Source organism: Chelon labrosus (assembly GCF_963514085.1).
Source record: "Chelon labrosus genome assembly, chromosome: 22".
Classification (NCBI taxonomy): domain Eukaryota; kingdom Metazoa; phylum Chordata; class Actinopteri; order Mugiliformes; family Mugilidae; genus Chelon; species Chelon labrosus.
The window spans coordinates 15,041,981-15,063,604 of NC_140355.1; the positions used below are offsets into that span (position 1 = coordinate 15,041,981).

Here is a 21,624-nt window from a genome sequence, read left to right on the forward strand (position 1 = left end):
AAAAACAACAAAAACAAACAAAAAAAAAAAGAGCTTATTGAAAGAAAAGAAATAAAGCGGTTGTGATTTCTTAAATGTACTGTTGATTCTGTATTCTCACTTTGGTATTAAAACCGTGCCTCATATTCTTAACAAATGGTGAAACTTTGGGGAAATGTATTTGGAGCTGACATTTTCATGTACTGCCTGGCCAACAACAAAAAAAAGGTTGCCACCTGGATTTAACTAAGCAAGTAGGTACGAGCCTCCTATTGGATAATTACTGCATGGGTGATTATCTTGCAGCTGGCAGCAAGTTATTTAACCCCAACTGATGCAATGAGTAGCTTCTCATTTCTTAAACAACCATGTCTAAAGACACATCCCGTGGTCATGGAAAAGATGTTAGTCTGTTTGAGAAGGGTCAAATCATCGGCATGCATCAAGCAGAGAAAACATCTAAGGAGATTGTAGAAACTACTAAAACTGGGTTAAGAACTGTCCAACGCATTATTAAAAACTGGAAGGATAGTGGGGAACCAGCATCTTCGAGGAAGAAATGTGGTTGGAAAAAATCGGTGATCACTGGAACGTTTGGTGAAATCAAGTCGAAAAACAACAGTAGAACTCAGGGCTATGTTTAATAGTGAAAGTAGGAGCATTTCCACACGTACAATGTGAAGGGAACTCAAGGGGACTGAACAGCTGTGTAGCCTTAAGAAAACCACTAATCAGTGAAGCTAACTGGAAAAAAAGGCTTCAGTTTGCTAGGGAGCTTAAAGATTGGACTCTGGAGCAATGGAAGAAGGTCATGTGGTCTGATGAGTCCAGATTTACCCTGTTCCAGAGTGATGGGGGCATCAGGGTAAGAAGAGAGGCAGATGAAGTGATGCACCCATCATGCCTAGTGCCTACTGTACAAGCCTGTGGGGGCAGTGCTATGATCTGGGGTTGCTGCAGTTAGGGGGGTGCTTGTGCACTTATAAAGTGATTGGAAATGTATTTCACACACAAAAAACTACACCTTTTGCATACCCTTGTACAAGTAGGCATTTTATTAATCTTTAATTAACTTTTCCCAAGAAGCCCCAAAATCAATATATGGGGTCTCAAAAAGGATTGATATAAATAATTGTATATTCAGTAGTCTTTATGAGCAAAAATAAATAAATAAATAAACTAAATAAAAGCCAAGTTGCATTCGTGGTCACATTTTAAAACTGTTGGAAAATCACTACCATTTCTAGAGCACTGCCGTCCTGTTACAAAATATATTAGCTACACCTCTTTTATATTTGTCTTCACGTTTGCAATGGATGAAAACTCATTAGGATGTGTCTATGGTTGAATAACTATTGAAACACGCTGTTAAATATGAGTTTAATTTTAATTTTGTGACATCTCCTGTGACTGTTGTACCACGTGACGCGGTACGTGTCGGATTCCGGAGATTTTTTCGGACAAACAGGACGAGTCCAGACGAAGAAAGGAAGAGAGTTGGAACTGTGTGTGTGTGTGTGTGTATGCGCGCAGTTAGGAAGTCGTGTACTTGGATTTGTTGGCGACTTGTCTTCGAGCGGTTTGAGTGTTTTTCACGTCTGACAAACGAGGTAACTTTTTTTTGTGTGTGTGTGTTTTGTCCAGAACTTCATGTTTCTGAGGACAGAAAGATGGATGTCTTTGCTGCTGCGCTGCAGGCGCAAGGAACTTTAATCCTTCGAAAAAAAAAATATATCCATTAGCGTCGTTCAGAACCGAAGTGGCACGTTTCTTTTTTAATTTTTTTCTTAAAACCCCTAATACTTGCTGCTTGGACGCTGGTTGATGAAATCCAGTAACGACTCAGGATGAGTGGGTTAAAGTTTGCAAACTTCACTTAACCGAAAACATGGCAGCCATTTTACCTGGATTCAGGTAACTATTTAGGCTACGGATGGAAATCAGACACATTGCGTTAACATTTAACGCACGTCGCTGTAGTGCGTCAACCTTCTGTCTCAATTGGACATTTTCAAAAAGTGAACACGGAAAAAGAGTTTGTCAGAAGTGGGATTCGAACCCACGCCTCCAGGGGAGACTGCGACCTGAACGCAGCGCCTTAGACCGCTCGGCCATCCTGACGTCGTGTCACGCATGCGTAGTACGCGAATAAATCTGTGGTCACTATGGAGCTGTGTTTTAATAGCTGGAATATATGAGAAAATGTCGAGTGACTGTGGTATAATTCTACTGATGCAGTGGACATTTACAGCGATGTGGCCCGGGACATGTTCACGCTGTTAAAGCAATGTCTGAGTGTCGCCTTAGTGATGGGATCTCAAGTGCATCCTCAAGGTTGCACCTTTATTATTGGATTTGATTCTGGCCATTCACATCTGCATACTTGCCCATGTCGCTTGTATGCGTAAAGTGTCTTGGGTTTCGTTAAAAGCCAGTGCATCTCTGACCTTAAGGGAGTTTCAGGCAGAGGTGGTGCACTTTAGGTTTAACTTATTGTTCTAGTTTGTCATTCTAACGATGTGTCAGTATGAATGGGCACCAAACATTTACTTGTTTGACTCTCCTAGTATTGCACCCCTGCCTGGTTGTGTTGTTGATGTGGATTTATGAAGACTTGTAGCCTGGTAATATTACAACATTACTAGACATAATTATGAAGGCCCAGTCTATAACTGATGGAAACACATCTAGTGAAGCTCTAAGTTAAACTATGCACATTTTGTAGTCATAGGATGCTGATCAAGACCAACAAAGCGAAGTAGAAATCTTTACAATTAACAAAATTTCTCTGAATCAAAATAGAGCATTAATAGAGCAGTTTGAAATGTATTTATGGTGGCAGTCTTTTTTTATATAGTTTTGCAAAATAGTGTAATCGTTGTGCTACCCATTACTACTCGCTGTGTTCAAACGTTGAGAGAAATTTATAGTTACAAAACACTGCAGCAAGTTTGTTCCACTGCAGCACAGAACGTCCCCCTGCAGGAAATGTGTGTGGAGTAAGAGCTGTGTCTCCCTCTGGTGGTTTGTTTTTAAGGGTCTGTGAAAATCCTATAATGTGGATGATTTTAAATGTTAGAACGTGCTCATTCATTATCAAAATTTATGTGTAATAGTATCAGGCTTATAAGCCAGTGTGTTGACGGTTATTTTTTAACAACAGGTTTGTTAGTGTGACCCAGGATGGCCAGTAAGGGCAGAGTCAGGCCAGATGAAGGCCTGATGATGATGCAGGAACTTGACGACCGTCTCAAAGAGCAGATCGACAAACTGGAGCATGTTCGCCTTGCTGCAGTTGAACTGAAGGACAACCTGTCTGGGGTACATCATTCCCAATGGATATATTTATATATAAAAAAAGAACTATTCAATCGAAATTAATTTCAAGTGAGCTTTTTTCTACTTTGACATTATTTTCTCCCAATACAGAGCCACAGTGATCTGACCCAGTCTATCAGTGAACATCTGGAATGGCTGAATCACTTGTCGGATCGAGTGGAGACTCTTCACATGAACACAACCGTTTTCATTCAGGTGGGAAACAGATGGATTTTCTGATTAGATTTGGGTAAAGCCTATGAAAGAGTTGCAGTTTTATTTACACTGCACATTTAAAGACAACAGATGTTGAACAAACTGCTGTACAAAAGTACAAAGTGCTGTTGAAAAAGCACACAAAAATGGCATATAAAAATAAATATACAATACTGAACACAGCCATAGTAAGAGGTGAATCTTAACACTAACAACCGTCCAGCAGTATTCATATTTTGAGTTGCATAACCTTGCATAATAAATGCTCAGTTTGCATAATAATAGTTTAATTGCTCCATTTATTCGCTCATGTTTTCTACTGGGTGTGACCAGAGTTAAAAGTGAACAGAAATAACATTAAAAGGTTTCATTATGTTATATATGCATGTAAGTAACTCATCCACTCATTTACTGAGCATGGGACTTTATTAATCTCCTTTGTGTTTCTAGATGAATCCAAAACCTCGCGCATGGTCTGGGAAACAGGGTTCCAGACACGGCTACCGCTGGGGACGTCTCCACCAGGGAGACGATGTCATGTCTGAGTTTGGATGGTCGCCGCATCGTACCCGACGCAACAGCGACGCCGCCTCTGAAATGTCCTGTAATTGGTGACCGCGTAAACGGTCCCATATGTCAACTAAGGTTACGAAATGAAAAAAAAAAAAACATTTCATTTTTTACTGTTGCGTAGTCACGCATCTTTATACCAAGTTTTACATGTAATTTAATGATTTTAACTCTTTTTTTTCTCCTGTGTGTTGTTTATTATGTGTCTGAACATGCTAGATTTTTAATAAAAGTGTCATGCATGTCCATGCTACCTTTGCGTACAGTGTAGTTATTTCATCCATCTAAAAAAAAAAGCTGGGGGCAATTTAAGGCACATGAGAGCAGTGTGAGGCGCAAAACAATACACAGTATACACAAAAAACTTTACAAACTGTCCATAGAGGACGTAAACATGGCTGTATGAATAAAGTGCAGACAGTGTAAACAGGGGTTTATATGTATTTGCAGAGTTAGTGTGGATGGTAATAACTGAAGACGGGGGCATAAATAAGGAGCAAATGCTACAGATAAGATAAGTTTTAGCCTGGATTTTGCATATTTATGCAATTTGTTTTTAAAAAACAGCCCATAGGCATTTTGTAACAATTAGTTAAGCTGCCCTTTGGTGTTTTCCCTGCCTGATGTAATGCTTTTTTAAACGGTGAAATCATTCTGATGTGAATGTAGGTCAGTGCGCCTCCACCAGCAGGGGGCGCTGTTGAGACTCCCCCGCTGTTGTTCACCACACCGTTGTAAATAAAGCTTTGGCAGAACGCGTGGGTGATATTTCTGGAAGGAGGGTCTGATTCGCTAAAGTAACGCTACCTTCGCTGAAAGATCACTTCCCCACACACTGAGTTGAACTTATTTTTGTATCTATTTTAAACGTTACGGGTGTCGAGTGAATCCACTCAAAAAAAAAACATGGCAGAAAGCGACTGGGATACCGTAACTGTCTTGAGGAAGAAGGGGCCGACTGCTGCCCAGGCCAAATCCAAGCAGGTCAGTATCAACGCTTCACTTGGCTTGTGCTTATCATTTATCCTGCAGCATACACGTATTGATTCTCTAAATGTGCCTCAATCTGATTTCATTTTATAAATCGAAATCGTCTAAACATAGCTATTGTGTTTGGCTTTTAACGCAGGTTATACACGTGGTTGTGGGCTGAGCTGTCCAACGTTCGTGGTTTACGTCAATAACAACAGATATGACCGTTTGTTTCTGCTAGCACACCGTTAATAACCGTTGGAAGTTGGCTAGCAACGCAAACCGTTCCATTCAGGCGGCTGTATGAGACATTAGGACCGTTTGTAGTGCGGTGGTTTTGCAAACAACTCTTTAACTCGGGGAGGAAGCTCAGCTAGCTAGCCTAAGTTCAGGTACATAGACAAACAGCTGCGTTCACCGTACCCAAAAAAATAAATAAATAAAGCATGTTATCCAAACGTCAACACTTTTTGGTAGCTTACGCTCTGTTTAACAAACGACACGTTCGTTATAAAACGGTTAACTAACCCGTGGTAGCTAATTTAAATACACAGACGTTACCCAAATAGAAACTAGCTAATATTAGCTAGCTAACCTGAACATGCTACTTGGCTGGAGCTAGCTCGTCAGAACAAATGCTACTCGTTTTTACTCAGTTTTGAGTATGTTTTGAACCTCATGCACAGTAACCCTTATACAAATGTGAGTTTTTTTTGTACTCTAATATGTAGCCTTGAAATGCTACCAACAAGACGTGGCTTAAACTTTAGCTTGTGCTCTGAATAATCGTTTTTTTTCCATTACAAAAAAAAAAGAAAATAAACTGGATGGTCAGGGGTTATTTTAAAATGATGACCTGTATTCTTCCTTCCTGGTAGAAAAAGCCAAGTTAATTACTAGTGTCGTTGTAGATTTTAACCAAATACATACCACATGTTTGTTACTGTGTATCTAACGCAGTATTGAAGCTAGCACTACATTATATGTGCAATGCGAGGTGAAAGTTGCAAGTTAAAGTGTTTAGTAGTGACTTAACAATTTACAAAGAGTATTTTTTTGTAAAGAGGTGGACTTTGAGAAAGTTGGAAGGTTACAGCTTAATCTAATGTCAAAAGCTATAGTGACTGTGCTCGGTCAGTGTTGGTGATCTGGATGTGTTGTTTTTGTCTGACTTGGTCAACATTCTTAGATAAGCAGAGTTTGTAACTTATTAACTACGTGGTTATAAAATTATGAGCCAACAGCTGAGTAGGGAGCCAGTAAAACTGGAATATGTTTTCTAATTTTATGATCTGTGTATGTGTCCCATGTTTTCTCCAGGCGATCACTGCTGCTCAGAGACGTGGGGAAGACGTTGAGACAACCAAGAAATGTACATTATTTTATTTATTTATTTGTTGTAGACCTCATCTTATTTGAAAAGTGACTACATTAAGTTAGTGTTGTGATTATGCAGTATTTACCAATCAGTATAATGCCCAAGCAGTACTTTGAACCACTGCCTCTCGCTCGCACAGGGACTGCTGGACAGAACAAACAGCATCTTGTGACAAAAAATACAGCCAAACTTGACCGCGAGACAGAGGAGCTCCACCATGACAGGGTTCCCCTTGAGGTCGGTAAAGTCATTCAGCAAGGCAGACAGGAGAGAGGCTTGACCCAGAAAGACTTGGCCACTGTGAGTATACAGATGCATTTTTATATTTAAGAATTTGTGTGAACGCTCCTGTTCATACGCATCAGGGCTTTTTTTGTTTGTTTTTTACCACTTTTCTCCACCGTGCAAACACACCCTCCCCTTTTCATTCCTATAACTGGCGTCTAAAAAGGCTGGTGTCGTAATATTTCTGTGTATCCCAAAACCTGTTTATATCCAAGTCTTTCATAATGTTTGACGCTAGCTATGTTTCTCCTCCCGACTAGAAATTTGAGGTTTTCTTTTTTTGGCATGCCTCTCTTCCCATTCCCTTGCAAACTGTCGGCTAAATGTGCACAGTCAAGAGTTTTTGTGTTGCCAACTGCTGCAGAAACTCCAACTGAGACACCACATGCACCTAAAATAATGTCAGCCTGTCCCACATAACTTAATCAAACAGCATTTCAAAATCTAGCACTGTGTATGTGATATCAAAATTCAGAATATTGTCATTTCACAATTGTATGTAAACATGCAAATGTTGATAGACATACCATATGGGCAGTGAGACTGTTGGAGAAGTTGCTATTGTATGGCTTTGTAACACACTTTTTCTGGTTTTGCCTCTCGGTGTAACAAACTTATTGATAAATCATGCATTGCAAACTTCTTCCTCAGAAAATTAATGAAAAGCCGCAAGTCATTGCTGACTACGAGTGTGGGAGAGCAATTCCCAACAACCAGGTCATGGGCAAAATCGAGAGAGCAATTGGTAAAAACACTGCTACTTCTTCCAAAAATAAACTTTTTTATAAATATATTTATATATGCTGTCATATAACTCTGATGTTCATCTTTGGCCATGAACAGGGCTGAAACTACGTGGGAGGGATATTGGCAAACCCCTCGAGGCAAAACCCAAGACGAAATGAACACAAAGCCTCGAAATCAGCCCCCCCTACCCCATCTGTAACCCGAATCCTTCCCCATACTACCGCCACGAACCCTGAAAAAAAATCCTTTTTCCCCTTACTCTTTCCCATCCCATCCCCTACCTGGGCTGATCTCACCTGCGTCCTGCCTGAGGACCTGGTGCTCCACTGAATTGCAGGCTGCATACTAACAAGTCGTTGGAAACACTCTCTTGACCACATTAACGAATGATCGAATGCATTTTTTTTTTTTCAGCATCACCAACTCGGAAGTTCCGTGAATTTCTTTTCACCTACGTCTTGCTTAGGCTTTGGCATGATTAAAATTTAACTTTTTGATAGGGATTGCAGAGCATTTCAAAGGTGGAGTTCTTTTTCATGTTCAAGTTGAACTAATTCTGAGCATGTTGTTAAACCGAAAGTGCTTGATTTAATATTTTTCACACTTTTCAGACAGTGGGTGGATGTCATTACAGTGCTGAAATGTTATAATGCTGTTCTTTGTTTTGATCTAAAAATAAAGTTTGGCAGTTCATGACTTTTCTGCGTGTGAGTTAATCACAGCAGCACAGGCTTTCACAGACCCACAGTGTTAAATGTTAAGTAATTCTGGCTGCTATGCAATTACACATATATATATTTAAGAGGTTAAAGCCTCATGTTTACTAACTATCTGTGGTTTAAATGAATAGTACTTTACAACCTTAAAATTACATCATTTCATTAGCTCTACTAACTAAACTTTGCAGAGCAAGCACACTGATTAAATGAAGTAGCAATGTTTAGCCACTAGATGTCAGCACACCACAAGAAATGTATCATGACTGAAAAATACACAATTAAACCAGATACTGCTTTACATGTTTACATTTTTTTTTAAATTGCATAAATGAGTTTCATTATAAATTTAAATGTTTACTGCTGTTGACACAGACCTGGTGCACCACTAAAACGAGATGAGTAATGGATGTGCTTCCACAGAGTTTTGGCCTTGGGTGATATTTCATTTTGGGTCTTAAAATATTAACCACATGTTAAGATTGAAACACACGTCATTTTAAAATATTAAACTGACCTTGCCGAGGCCCGCGTTTTGCAACTCTTCCATTTCTCTGCAGTCGTCCATTTCGCACCATGGGTTATTGATTTGAGTATTACTTTTGCCGGTGGTAAGGCTGCCGTCTGTTCACGTGAAATATTCATGGCCCTTATTGTTGCGGAATAATAAAAGCAGTATGGCATGGGAACTGCAAGTGGGACGGAACACATTTTACTTTAAGGACTCAGAGGGATACTGAAGAGGTTTGAGTTCCTACATCTTCCGCTATAGTTTAATTTTAAATCTTGCAGAGGCAACAGAACATGCCGTAACTCATTTAACTGCTCATCAGGAAACACCTGCGACAACCACAGTACATCGTACATCATTGTTGCGCCCTCTGCACCTCTATTAGCCTTGCGGTGGCTGTGCAAGTGTCTTTGGCTTGTGCTAAATTACCTTAAGCAGCCACACCTGAGAAGACTGAACAAAGGGCCTTGTTAAAGAGGCCTTAAGTGACAACTTTTCAGCTGCAGAGGCTCACCAAGTCTCACCTGTTGCCTTTTTGTCTTTCTTTTTAAGGAAGTAAACCCTTATTTTTGTAACTGCTGTGCTCTCAAGCCGGGTTGTAACATAAATTGGTGTATAAATACCATAAAATAAACAGTGGTATACAGCACTGACAGGAGAGGGGGAGCACTGGAAGAGTTTAATGTTTGTACTTTTGTACAGCAGTTTGTTCAACGTCTGTTGTCTTTAAATGTGCAGAGGGAAGAGTTTAATGTTTTATTATTCAGAGCACAAGCTAAAGTTTTAGCTAGGTTTGTACCATTTCAAAACGTTTCCTACATATTTGTGGACAAAAACGAGCAGACATTTGTGTAAGGATTATTGAGCATAAAGTCGTAACCTGCAACAAACACAAAGCTGAGTAAAATGAGTGGAATTTGTTCTGACGAGCTAGCTCTAGCCAAGTAGCATGTTTGGGTTAGCTAGCTAATATTAGCTAGTTTCTGTTTGGGTAACCTCCATGTATTGAAATACGCTACCATAGGTAAATAAACAGTGGTGAACAGCATTGACTGAAGAGAAAGCCTAAGGGTTTTGTCATTTCCAGAAATGAATGACCAAACATAGACAGAAAGAAATAGTTTAAAGATACAATTTCCCAGCAGCTGCATAGTTTCCTTCTTTAAATTAGATAATGGCTCTTAAACTAGCTCTAGATATGATCTTAACAAAATGCTGGTGAAGGTTCTTAGTCATTCATGTCATTGTATATATACACTGCCTGGTCAAAAAAAAAGTCACCACCTGGATTTAACTAAGCAAATAGGTAGGAGCCTCCTATTGGATAATTACTGCATGGGTGACTATCTTTCAGCTGGCAACAAGTTATTTAACCCCAACTGATGCAATGAGTAGCTTCTCATTTCTTGAACAACCATGTTGAAAGACACATCCTGTGATTGTGGAAAAGATGTTAGTCTGTTTGAGAAGAGTCAAATCATTGGCATGCATCAAGCAGAGAAAACCTCTAAGGAGATTGTAGAAACTACTAAAATTGGGTTAAGAACTGTCCAATGCATTATTAAAAACTGGAAGGATAGTGGGGAACCATCACTTTCGAGGAAGAAATTTGCTCGGAAACAATCCTGATTGACCATGACCAGCGATCACTTAAACGTTTGGTGAAATCAAATCAAAGAAACACAACAGTAGAACTCAGGGCTATGTTTCATAGACAAAGTAAGATAATTTGAAGGAAACTCAAGGGACTGGGACAGAACAGCTGTGTAGCCTTAAGAAACCACTAATCAGTGAGGCTAACTGGAAAAAAAAAAGGCACCCATCATGCCTAGTGTCTACTGTACAAGCCTGTGGGGGCAGTGCTATGATCTGGGGTTGCTGCAGTTGCTCAGGTCTAGGTTCAGCAACATTATGTGCCCATATAATAAGGTCAGCTGACTACCTGAATATACTGAATGACCAGGTTATTCCATCAATAGATTTTTTCATTCCTGATGGCATGGGCATATTCCAAGATGACAATGCCAGGATTCATGGGGCTTAAATTGTGAACGAGTGGTTCAGGGAGCATGAGACATCATTTTCACACATGGATTGGCCACCACAGAGTCCAGACCTTAACCCCATTGAGAATCTTTGGGATGTGCTGGAGAAGGCTTTGTGCAGTGGTCAGACTCTCCCATTATCAATACAAGATCTTGGTGAAAAATGAATGCAACACTGGATGGAAATAAAACTTGTGACATTGAAGAAGCATATCGAAACAATGCCACTGCGAATGCGTGCTGTAATCAAAGCTAAAGGTGGTCCAACGTAATATTAGAGTGTGTGACCTTTTTTTTTTGGTGGCTACTTTTTTTTTGGTAAGGGCAGTGTAAAAACAAAGCTGAAACAAAGGGAACTGGGCTTGTTGGGTTGTCTTGAAGATGTTTCGCTACTCATTGAAGTAGTTCCTTGAGTTTTTAAATAATTGGTGGAGAATGTAGGTCTTTGTTTGGAACATCTGTGGGGGGCGGTGCCCACCTGAAACTCATATGGGTTGGGTCTGTTAACAACCCAATACACAGCTGGAGCAATTATCACGAGCCAGTAATGGCCAGAAACTCCAGACTCGAGGTATGAGTTTTCAGGTGCCCACCAACAATAGATAAACTCCCTTTCAGTCATTAAGACCTGAAGAATCCACTTGTACGAGCGGTGAAACATCTTCCCGACAACCCACCAAGTCTACCTACCTTTGCGTCAGCTTTGTTTTTAGATATACAATGACATGGATGACATTTAAAGAGCCATTATCTAATTTAAAGAATGAAACTATGCGGTTGCTGGGAAATTGTATCTTTAATCTACGTCTTACTGTCTATGTTTGGTCATTCATTTCTGGGAAAGAAAACAAAAGATGTACCCTAGAGGCATGTGAGCAATAACTGGTGAATAGTTTTTATAGCAAATTTAATTACTTAAGTAATGTCTCGGGCTAAAGAAAGTTTTCCTGGAATGCATATTTTATTAAAGTATGCAACCTCTTGACTGGTTTTCACTGGACGGACAAAGAAGGGCCCTTTCTGTTGTTACCAGGGGGTTATTTTGGATTCTTGCTCAACAGGCTGCTCCACTCGGTGTGTGTTTGTGTGAAAGAGAGAGGGAGACAGAGACTGACTGCGTTCCTGGAAATGCCATTCCATTGGTCAAAACACCATAGCAACATAGTTCCACCTATGACAAGGGAGCAGCCAGTGGTTTTGAAGGAGTGATGTGAAGCAGAAAGCTTCGTGGTGGGGGTCGGTGGGGAGGGCGTCTGGGGCAGCGCTGGGGGGAGGGATTGGGGAGAGAGCGGAGGAAAGTCAGGGGTCTGTTTTGCCCCGAGGCTCCAAACTCAAATTGAGATTCCACTACACGACCAACCTGTTGTGCTGACTGGTTCAGTGCACTCTGTGTCTTCCACACCAGAAAATGTTTGTTGAACTGACAGGAGTCTCTCAGCCCCCTCTTGTCCATTACTTCTGAGCCTGTTTATATTCCTTTCTTGCATGAGTTTATTTGCTCCCTTGCATTAAAAATTACAGCGATGTTCACCGATCAGCCACAACATTATGACTACTGATAGGAGAAATAAATAACCATCTTGTGACAATACAATGTTCTGCTGGGAAACTTCTGGACCTGGCATTCGTGTGGATGTTACTTAGACATGTACCACCCACCTAGACCAGAGCAGGCACCCCCACCCCATAGCAATGACACTCCTTGATGGCAGCAGTCATCCCCAGCAGGATGCAACCTGACACAGGCACACACACTAAAACAGTTTAGGAACATCTCAAAAAACATGAAGAACAGCACAAGGTGTTGACCTGGCCTCCAAATTCTCTCGATCCCAAACTGATCAAGTATTCGTGGGATGTTTCACCGACACCCTCAGATGGCCCATGTCCATTCTCTGATGAGTCACAACTGTTTTGGAGGCACAAGGGAGACCTACACAATATTAGGAAGGTAGTCATAATGTTATGCCTGATCAGTGTATATATATATCTCGTAAATACATTTTTTGGACGTTTGTAATAAATATTACATTTTCACATAACGTATTTACACTTAAGGCTGAAAGCCTAGGAGAAAGGAGTGCATTCATCTGTAACATCATTACCTGCTGAGCATTTCTAATGTACTTGGCATTCATGAATTTCACTGCTCGCTACGGGGTTAAGATTTTGCTCTCATGCCGCGCTGCTCTGCATAATGCACTTTGGATCCAGTTGAATTCCAAGCCAGAAAACAGAACAAGAAACATAAAGTCTAGGTGGCTTTTTGTGGGTTGTGTTCCACGTTTTTCTTCAAAATAAAAGCACACTTCCTGTGTCAAAAGACAAAGGAATGTTACTCCAATCATGCACATATTTTTTTTGTTTGTTTCATGTTGGATTGATGCACATCACCACTGAGGTGTTAGAAATTTTCGTAAATGTTTTGCAGAAGTTCGTTAGCTGCAAAACTACTTGCACCTGCTAAAACCAACACAATAATTATCATTACATTGTTAAAAAAAAAAAAACACCAGAGTACTGTGAGAAAATATATGCATTGTTTATTGATGGATGCAAATAAGTGAGACACACGCAAAATAATTCAAATCAATAATCCATTAGTTTAGCTCAGGCTATGTTCTCTTCAACATTAGTCAGTCATGGACAAAGGCTGTTAACTTCTTTCGCCACACTAGACGTTTTATTAGGAAATTCTTTGTTGGGAGAAATAAAAATTTTAAACTTTCTCTGCAGCTGACATGAAAAACAGGAGGCAAAAAACAAACAAGCCCAGCTGCTGCTGTGCCAGATAAAAACAAACTCGATAATCCACATATGAAAATAAACAGGTGAATTCCAGTGACTACTACAGGATAACGTTATAAATATTATTTTAACTGCTGCTCATATTCATGGCTTTTTAAGACCTGCTCGGGCTCATTTCTCTAATATCATCTACAAATCGCTGTACAACGTCGTTACCAGAACATTCTGTGAAAGGCCAGTTTCACGTGGGACGAATGGTCAGTAATATTTACATTTGGCTTGAGTCACTTAAAACATGTACAAAGAACAAAAGGCACTGCGACAAATGTCAAAACATTTAAATATGTCCTAAAAGTAAGCATGAGGAGAAAAAACTGGAGTCAACTATTCAGTAGAAGCAACCGCTAACGTTGCCGGCTGTTGTCAGTTGCTTAGGGAAGTCTGCCTTGATCGCTAACAAAGCAAAGGAAGAGGCATTAGTCTGCAGATTTGGTTAAAGAAAAGATTGTTGTTGACAGTATACCGTGCAGCTTTATGTGCCCGTGACTCAACATATGAGTGAAAAGGTGCTAAGTCTGCAGGTGGCCTCATACTTCTTCATGATCAGACAAGTTAGCCATTTATACACAGATAAAGTTAGCTGCACATCTAGACTCGACACAGCATTACTTTGAGAAGTTGGAAAACGCGGAATAAGGTTATGAACCGTTAGCCTGTTTTCAGTGAGTAAAATGTCTCCATTGATATTTAATAAATACAATAATACAGTGTCAAACATGAAACTTTGGTAAGTGTATTACAGAATTATGATTACTATCCATATTTTTACTGGTACAAAAGGATTCTAATCTGTCCATATGTCTGGGACTATTACAATAACAGATTTGACTGTCTGTGGCAGGATAATGTTGGCGTAAAAGGTACGGTAAAGAGTGGACGGCTAGTTTGATGGGTGGCTCTCTTGCATGTCGATGTCATGCCAGCCAGCCAGTGGGCGGGTTCACAGTTCCTCCAGAGGATCCTACAATCCATAGACATTAATGTTTAGTTTTCACGCACGCATTCACAAACTGATGGCTCCACTGATTCTAAAGTGAGTCCTCACTTTAGCGAGTAGAGGAGCTCAGCCGTGTGGCAGAGAGACAACGGGTGAGCTGAGGAAAAGTACTGACAGCACAACCAGTCCTCCAGCTCTGCGTTCCTCTCCGGCTCCAGCGATCGCTCAGCGAACTTCATCATCAGCAGGGCCCTTTTCACGTCCAGCCAGTTGAGGAGGCCCTCGTGTCGGGATCCGTCCACGTAGCCTCCCCCTTGTACGTGTCTTTCCCGCTGCTGCTCCATCAGGTCCTTCCTGGGGCCCCACAGCAGACTCTGCAGTATGCGTTTGGCCTCCTGGATATGGATGCGTTTGATGGGGTCTGGCTGGAGGAGGAGCTGGGCCAGCCTCTGGAGACCCGCTGAGTAAAGCGAGACAGAAGGGACTGGAGGCAAGTCCTCACAGCGGTAGTCTTGCTCCTTCAGTGCTGGACTCACCTCAAATGGATTGGGTTGGTGGAGGAGCTCATAGATCAAGATGCCTGTCTGGAACTCATCAAATTTGCGGTACTGAGCTGCGGAGACAATCTCAGGTGCCAACCTAGCGTGGTCGCGTTTGATCCGAGGGTCCACATTGGTTGAGACAACATCCTCGGAGGAGCGGCGCTTGGCCTTCGCGAAGTTACTGATGAGGAGCCGGGGAAGCTGCCGCTGAATGTCTATGTTGCTCAAACCATTACTGCCGCTGTTGTCAGTGCTGTTCTGGTGGGTGAAGTGGGAGGGCCTGCGCTGATGAGGCACCAGCAACAGGTTTTCCAGGCAGAGGTCACGGTGCGTGACCCCGTGCTCCTTCAAGTGCTCCAGGCCGTTGCAGAGCTGCAGCAGGAGGAAGCAGACGCGCCGCTCGTAGACCTCTGGTTGAGTTTTATGGAACATTTCGTACTCTCGAACAAAGTCAGCTGCTGTCTGCCGAGGGATCTCGGAGGTGATGACCACCACCCGCTCTCTTTCTACCTGCTGGCTCTGTGCAGGCGCGGAGGGCTGAGGAAGCGAGGACGCAGGCGTGGTGGGCAGAGAGACTTCATCAGACGGCAACATGCTCTGGGGGACGCAGGCGAGAAAGTGACCACAGTCCTGCTGGAGGTTGAAGTGCGGAGGCATGCTCTGCTGCACGGACAGGCTGTAGAGGTGGCCCTGTTTGGCATCTATGGACGGACTCTTACAGATCTGGAAAGGATGAAACAAAGAAGAAGAAAGGAGGGGGAGACGGGAAGGGAAGGGAGTGGAGCCAAGAAACATAAGAAAGGAATTCTTGTTAGTCACAAGCTACAAGGTCAACACCAATTCAGTTCCTGTTCTCGTTCAAGAGAGATCTTCCAAGCACTAGTAAAATATTCCATCAAAAATTCCATCAAAGCTCTGGAACACATGCGGTAATGTTCTTATTGTGTATTTGGATCAGATTGTGACATATAATCTCTTCTTTGGGATTAACTAAATTCCACTTTCATGGTATTCAAAATTTTAGTCGGCAAAACGCTGCTATCATGTCTGGAAATCAACGCATGAAGTTACACAATACACGTCTAATTAGCCCTGATGAAAGAACAGAATATGAATATGATCATAAATGGAAGATGACAGCGTGCCTGTGTGTGTGTGTGTGTGTGTGTGTCTTGGCCTTGAACGAGGGGTTTGTCTGACTGTAAATCCTGCCTGGAATCTGGAGATTAATTGGGCCTTGAGATATTAAGCAAGAGTCTGGGCACCCGGACCGTGGCATAACACATACAATGCAAACAGCTGCTGCTTTGTACAGCACTTAATGACGCCGGGACAAAGATCAGGGAGACTGAATCCACACCCTTCTTCTTCCTGATGGTTTACTCTACACGCCTTGAAGGTTCGAGCTCCAGCGGGCTCGTCCCATCTGTAGCTCAAGAACAAACAAGACCACCGCCCAATTTTAATCTCCTCTTTCTGTCCTCAAAACTGTCAAATCCCTGCTTATAAAAAGGTCAATTTACAACGCCCCACGGGACAAATTATTCCTCGGAAAACAGTAAAGATGATAATCTTGACTGAGCTGCCAAGATCCTCTTTTGACAAACGGCCTCGGAGTGGTGCGCTCAAACACAAAACACTTTAACTGAACATCTTATTGTGCTGCTAGTTCTAGGTGGACGTACCCAGACGGCATTGTGACTTTTATAGTGAAGCATTCATAGGAAGTAAAAGAAGCAGCAGCCACAGTGAGCTGTTGAATGAGGAGATGCAGTAGCCAGGCGGCACACCTGCAGTTCTCAGCAAGGTGAACAAGTTCACTGTGACCTACTGAGGGAAAAGAGTTTGTATGAGGTTGTATTGCTCTATTCAGGGATTACCTTCACAGCGTAGGAGTTGCTGGGGTCTGAGGCGCAGGCAGCAGAGTAGTACACAGCATCTCCGGAGTTGCAGCTCGGCTTGTTAGACGTGAGCCGGAACAAGGACCAGTTGCTCTCCTCAAACCTAAGAGGGTTCCTCTGCGAGCGAGTGAAGTGATCCTCACATTTTAGAGCCAAGCGCCGCAGAGACTCCGCATACAGGCCGCCCAGTTTGGAGTACACTCCCTCTCTGCTGTCAATGTTACTCAGAAGGGTCTGGAGCTGCAGGCTTGAGCCCAGATTCGGCGCTGGACCTGGCTCAGAGGGTGAGAAGGGCACACTGAGCTGGGGCGAAGAGGAGCACGTGATGCTGCTTCGGCAATGCACGCCCAGACGCCCTTGGGCCTTGAACGGCTCGTCCAGCGTCCGGGACCTTGAGGATCGGCCTAGCGGAGCGTGACAGTGCTCCAGAGACTCGTTGGAGGAGAAAATGGGCCGAGGGTCAACGGGGCTGGACGGTAAACTGGACCGGGAGATAGCGTCAGTCGATCGGCACACGTTGCTCTCTGAGCCGGTGAACGGGAGGCGAGGGAAGGCTCGGATAAAGGGCTTCCCGTTGGCGCTGTCGGGAGCGGACACGGTGCGGTTGACCATCTTTTTCTCCGGGAGTGGAGGCGGCTGGTTACTTGAGCTGCTGAAGGAGGGAGGGTGAGGAGACCCTGGAGCCGAGGCCGCTGGACTTCTGGCAAAGGGCGAGGAACAAGACATCCGCGTAGCCTCCCGAGTACCTAAGAAGGAAGCAGGAATTACATTAGCAGATCTGAAAGATATGAGATATCAAAAATGGTAGGTCATGGAATCTATGAAATGTACAACAGATAGGAAAACAATACTTCAGTTTGTCAAACTGTGCCAACCTGGAAAACAGAAGCTCAGACATGAACACAAATATAGACGCAGATACAAATAGAGACCTGCATTTCTTTAGAGTCTTTGTATATCCTCCGTTTCGCCATGTCCGTGTAATTTAATTTCCCTTAACCTCAGTGTACTCACAGACAAGCATATTCCTGGGTGACAGCTGCGAATCTGATTTATTTACTGCACTCCTTCTGTCACCGCCTCACCGCACAAGCCGTAACGCAAACGCATACCTCGTTTCCTCAAAAGTGCTGGAAGTTTCCAGTTCAAAGTGACACTCAGAACATCTTCCATCCAATTATGATCCATTTTTCTTCAATTAAAGACTAAAAGCTGGAACTCGACGTTGCACCGACGGAGACAGATACTGAGATAATTGCGTGGTGCGGTCTCCAATAACTGCTTTTACCGAGAGGGGAAGACTGCACGGGGGGGGGAAAAATGTGCTCCGTGGGATGTAGCCAAGCCCTTTTTCCCTCGTTATCAGAGTCCGTAATTATCTCTTCAAACAGCATTGCCCAGGAAGTTACAGCAATTACAAGCGCCTGAGCGCCGCTGAGGTTTAAAGCTGCGAAGGATGACATTGACGTCTAATGCCACTCTTTCTGAGACATGTCTCAGGTTTAATATTTGTGGCAATCTTGAACTTGTAGAGGAAACGTTTTATACGGCCAGTCACAACAGAGAAAAAAGAGGAACAGAAGAGATAAGGCTGACAAGCTACTACCATCAAACCGTGCTGTCCCCTTTTTCCTCTTTTTAGCGTTCAGTTTCACTCTGTACAAAGTGCATCTTTTCTGTTGGTGTAAATTGATCTGGTTCACTCAGACTCAAAAAAAAAATCCTGTTAACTGGACCAGGTTCAGTGCAAAATACCTACCAGTGTCAGCGGTCAGGTTGTCGGTGGAGGCGGTTGGCAGGCTGGCAGTGCTCAGGCCCCGCAAAGATGAAGTAGGGCTCTCTACTGACCCTTGTTGGCTGCAGCGGTCCAGCTCCAGATTGCTGCCACTCATCTTACCGCACACTCTGCAACGGAGAAAAGCAGGGCCAAGTCAATAAGACGGGGACAAACCTCCATTCAAGACTCGTGCATAAGCATGCAAGGGTCTCTGCTTTTCTTAAAACTATTTCAACTTCTAGAAAAACCGCCGGCGGTGCTCCGAGAGAGTGAGTCTGTGGGTTTGCTGCAGACATAGATATAGTGTGTGCATGCGTATTTTAAATGTGGAACCACTCAACTTCCTCTTTATGTTTTTTTTTTTTTAATCTGCACTGTGCTACTGAAAAATAATCCACGCCAACGAGTCTATTGCTTCATTGTAAATGACGGCGGTCAGGTAGCACTGTCGGGAGCTGATTCACTTCCTTAGAGATTTAGAGAAGCACACTTCTTGACTTCTTTCTGTGCTGATTTATTACTGCAACAAATGCGCTTTGCAGGAAATTATGTCAGGCAGTAGTAAAGTCTAGTGTATCACCAATTATTTCTGGAAGTTAAAGTGAGACTTCTGCTGAACACCGGCCACAAGTGTCAGTTACAGCTCGGCGGAACAATATTTCCCAAGATTCCCTTGAGCATCTTGGGTTTCCTCATTCCTGTTTGCGGCTAGCAGCTTCAAGATGCATGCATCTGCCACTACCAGCACAGCGCATACAAATCTCCCACCATGCTCTTATTAGTTGAGTTTTTCTTGCTCCTTATTATTTCTAAGACCACCAAAATATTTTCAAAATGTTGCTGCAGAGGAAGAACCCCTGAATTCTTCTTGTTCAGTCTCCTTACTGCCCCGATGACCTCTCCTAGTACCGATAAAAACTGTGCATGAGCGGAGTTTCTAATCAAGGTGACCAATTAGGCTGAGTGACAGACATTCACTCGTCTCATTATGCCCGCTAATGGCTCAGGGAAGCCGGGTCCCATCCCTTCCCCTTCATCTCCCCTTCCTCTCTTCCATCGCAAAATGCCTCTTCTATCCATTTATCCACTGGCTCCCCCGACTTCAGTTCCGCCATAAATCAGCAGAACAAACAGACGAGGAGGAGAAAAAGGAGAGGAGGCGCAGGGGGGAGACAAAGGGTTAGGTATTCTCGGTGGGCAGTTAGCAGAGAGATCCGCTATCGTTTTACAGACAAAAGAGGCGCGATGAAAGGAGGTGGAAAAGGCCGAGGCATGGTTGGAAATGGTAATGGGTTGCGGGGATTAGGAGTCTGTGGAGAGCCTGTGCGTATCTCACTCTGGATCACCCTCGATTTGTATCCAAAACATGAGGATTTTGCCCGGTGGAGAAATGTCAGCGCTCGTGTCCTGCGGGAGGATGCGCATGGATGAGCGAGGGTTCTGGAGGAAGGGCGTGCAAAAAAAGACCTTGACTCAGATTAGAGAGGCGTTAGTATTTTCCTGCTTAATTCATTGTCTGTAAAATACAAACAATGTAACTTTATTTTGACTAAGCTTTTTTTCCAGAGCTAAAGCACTTGTTATGCACGATGTGACCGTATTAAAACTGACTTCGCACACTAAAATACACATGATGTCATGACACAAAAATGCACCATTCTTCCTGTGCTTGGCTGCAGCCTAAACACCTATTAATAGACATCTTGATTGCCTATTTCCTCCAATTAGGTTTCTTTGTTTTGCCAAAATAAAGTCTACAAGCGAGATGGCTCAAGTAAACCTGCCAGACCGGGTTTTGTTTTTTCTTGTCAGCTTAGTGAAGACAGTAACCCAGATTTAGAGCATAAACAATCACGGTGAGCAACGCAATCGATCTGTTTACACACATGCTTTACTGACATGTGCGCGGTATTAATGAAGCTGCGTGCATGGGGAGCTGTAGAAAGGCAAAAGAAAAGGGGGCTCGGATAGGGGTCAGCACTAACGAGCAACAGAAAGCAGTGTGACGGTGTAAAGTGAGCCGCAAACTAAGCTGCAAGCAGTGGATCAAGTTCACGCAACCGGTTTCACTTCCTGACTCCTCTTCTTGATGAAAAACTCTTTTCACTACGTGTTTCTGCCATGCGAAACTTCTCATAGCGCAACAAACACACATCTTAAGATGATTCGTATGAGCGTGCCAGAGAGGACCTGTTCGAGCTGTTGTAAAATAAATCCGTTTCGAGGGGTTTCTTTCATGTAAAATCTCAAAAGGTAGAATTTATTGCATTGCTTTTCTATCGGACTACGTTTGATCCCGCTTGTTGTGAAACCCCTACACACAATATAGTGCAGAGAAGACGGGCACCCATTGTTTCTAGGATAGTTACCATGGCTATATGGTCATATAAACCACAGATCCATTAATGTTTGACACAAGTCTTGTTATCTTCTGCAAACTGCTCCATACCTTGTTATCTCCTACACTCAGCTACATCCTTATCCGCTGCAACCCACTTTTCTTTTACAGGCAGGACAAAAAGCATTCTGCAGATCGAACCGTGTTGCTCCTCTCCTCTAATAGGTAAAAAAAAAAAATACTCTTCTCTGGAAACTTGATGAACGAGAAATGAAGTAGACCAAGATTAGAAAAGATGTGTGGAAGGTGTGAAAAAGGCAGGACGTGAAAGAGAAAGAAAGATACATCACCACACTGAAAGCCAGATCTCGGTTTCGGCTACCTAGTTAGAGGTGTGAAAGGCCTCTGCTTACCTAAAAAGCAACTGTGGTTTATTATGGTGTATCTGAAACAGAAACTGGGCCAAAGTTTCCCTGCATGAGCAAGAACATCACCCTTTCTCAACACAAGGCTACAGAGAAATGACTAATCAATGTCGAGCCGAGGACACGAACAACAAAAAGTTGCTCAATCAGGTGCCTACC

The 21,624-nt window shown here is 42.8% G+C and overlaps 3 protein-coding genes across 3 annotated transcripts; 2 read left to right on the plus strand and 1 right to left on the minus strand.

Moving 5' to 3' along the window:
- Positions 1-1,235: 1,235 nt before the first annotated feature.
- LOC311507428 (uncharacterized protein) lies at positions 1,236-4,336 on the plus strand. Its single transcript, XM_084571754.1, has 4 exons — positions 1,236-1,589; positions 3,143-3,300; positions 3,409-3,513; positions 3,964-4,336. The coding sequence occupies exons 2-4, from the start codon at positions 3,163-3,165 to the stop codon at positions 4,126-4,128; spliced, it is 408 nt and encodes a 135-aa protein (XP_084427880.1). The 5' UTR covers positions 1,236-1,589; positions 3,143-3,162; the 3' UTR covers positions 4,129-4,336.
- Positions 4,337-4,810: 474 nt separating this feature from the next.
- On the plus strand, positions 4,811-8,158 carry edf1 (endothelial differentiation-related factor 1). Its single transcript, XM_084571753.1, has 5 exons — positions 4,811-5,067; positions 6,376-6,427; positions 6,573-6,733; positions 7,370-7,463; positions 7,562-8,158. The coding sequence occupies exons 1-5, from the start codon at positions 4,990-4,992 to the stop codon at positions 7,621-7,623; spliced, it is 447 nt and encodes a 148-aa protein (XP_084427879.1). The 5' UTR covers positions 4,811-4,989; the 3' UTR covers positions 7,624-8,158.
- Positions 8,159-13,258: 5,100 nt separating this feature from the next.
- Positions 13,259-19,906, minus strand: prag1 (PEAK1 related, kinase-activating pseudokinase 1). The gene is made up of 3 exons (XM_084572198.1): positions 18,685-19,906; positions 16,905-17,671; positions 13,259-15,747 (listed from the first exon to the last, which is right to left on the minus strand). Exons 1-3 carry the CDS (start codon positions 18,815-18,817, stop codon positions 14,587-14,589), a joined length of 2,061 nt encoding a protein of 686 aa, XP_084428324.1. The 5' UTR covers positions 18,818-19,906; the 3' UTR covers positions 13,259-14,586.
- Between the last annotated feature and the right edge of the window lie 1,718 nt (positions 19,907-21,624).

What these genes read in the sequence shown, in the direction of transcription:
- LOC311507428 (XM_084571754.1), top strand. Translation starts at nt 3,163, where the DNA reads ATGGCCAGTAAGGGCAGAGTCAGGCCAGATGAAGGCCTGATGATGATG. An exon ending in TGAAGGACAACCTGTCTGGG is followed by an intron (nt 3,301 to 3,408) that starts GTACATCATTCC and finishes CTCCCAATACAG; the next exon opens with AGCCACAGTGATCTGACCCA. An exon ending in ACACAACCGTTTTCATTCAG is followed by an intron (nt 3,514 to 3,963) that starts GTGGGAAACAGA and finishes TTGTGTTTCTAG; the next exon opens with ATGAATCCAAAACCTCGCGC.
- edf1 (XM_084571753.1), top strand. Translation starts at nt 4,990, where the DNA reads ATGGCAGAAAGCGACTGGGATACCGTAACTGTCTTGAGGAAGAAGGGG. An exon ending in CCCAGGCCAAATCCAAGCAG is followed by an intron (nt 5,068 to 6,375) that starts GTCAGTATCAAC and finishes TGTTTTCTCCAG; the next exon opens with GCGATCACTGCTGCTCAGAG. An exon ending in CCCAGAAAGACTTGGCCACT is followed by an intron (nt 6,734 to 7,369) that starts GTGAGTATACAG and finishes CTTCTTCCTCAG; the next exon opens with AAAATTAATGAAAAGCCGCA.
- prag1 (XM_084572198.1), bottom strand. Translation starts at nt 18,817, where the DNA reads ATGAGTGGCAGCAATCTGGAGCTGGACCGCTGCAGCCAACAAGGGTCA. An exon ending in CAACCTGACCGCTGACACTG is followed by an intron (nt 17,672 to 18,684) that starts GTAGGTATTTTG and finishes CTTCCTTCTTAG; the next exon opens with GTACTCGGGAGGCTACGCGG. An exon ending in GCAACTCCTACGCTGTGAAG is followed by an intron (nt 15,748 to 16,904) that starts GTAATCCCTGAA and finishes CATCCTTTCCAG; the next exon opens with ATCTGTAAGAGTCCGTCCAT.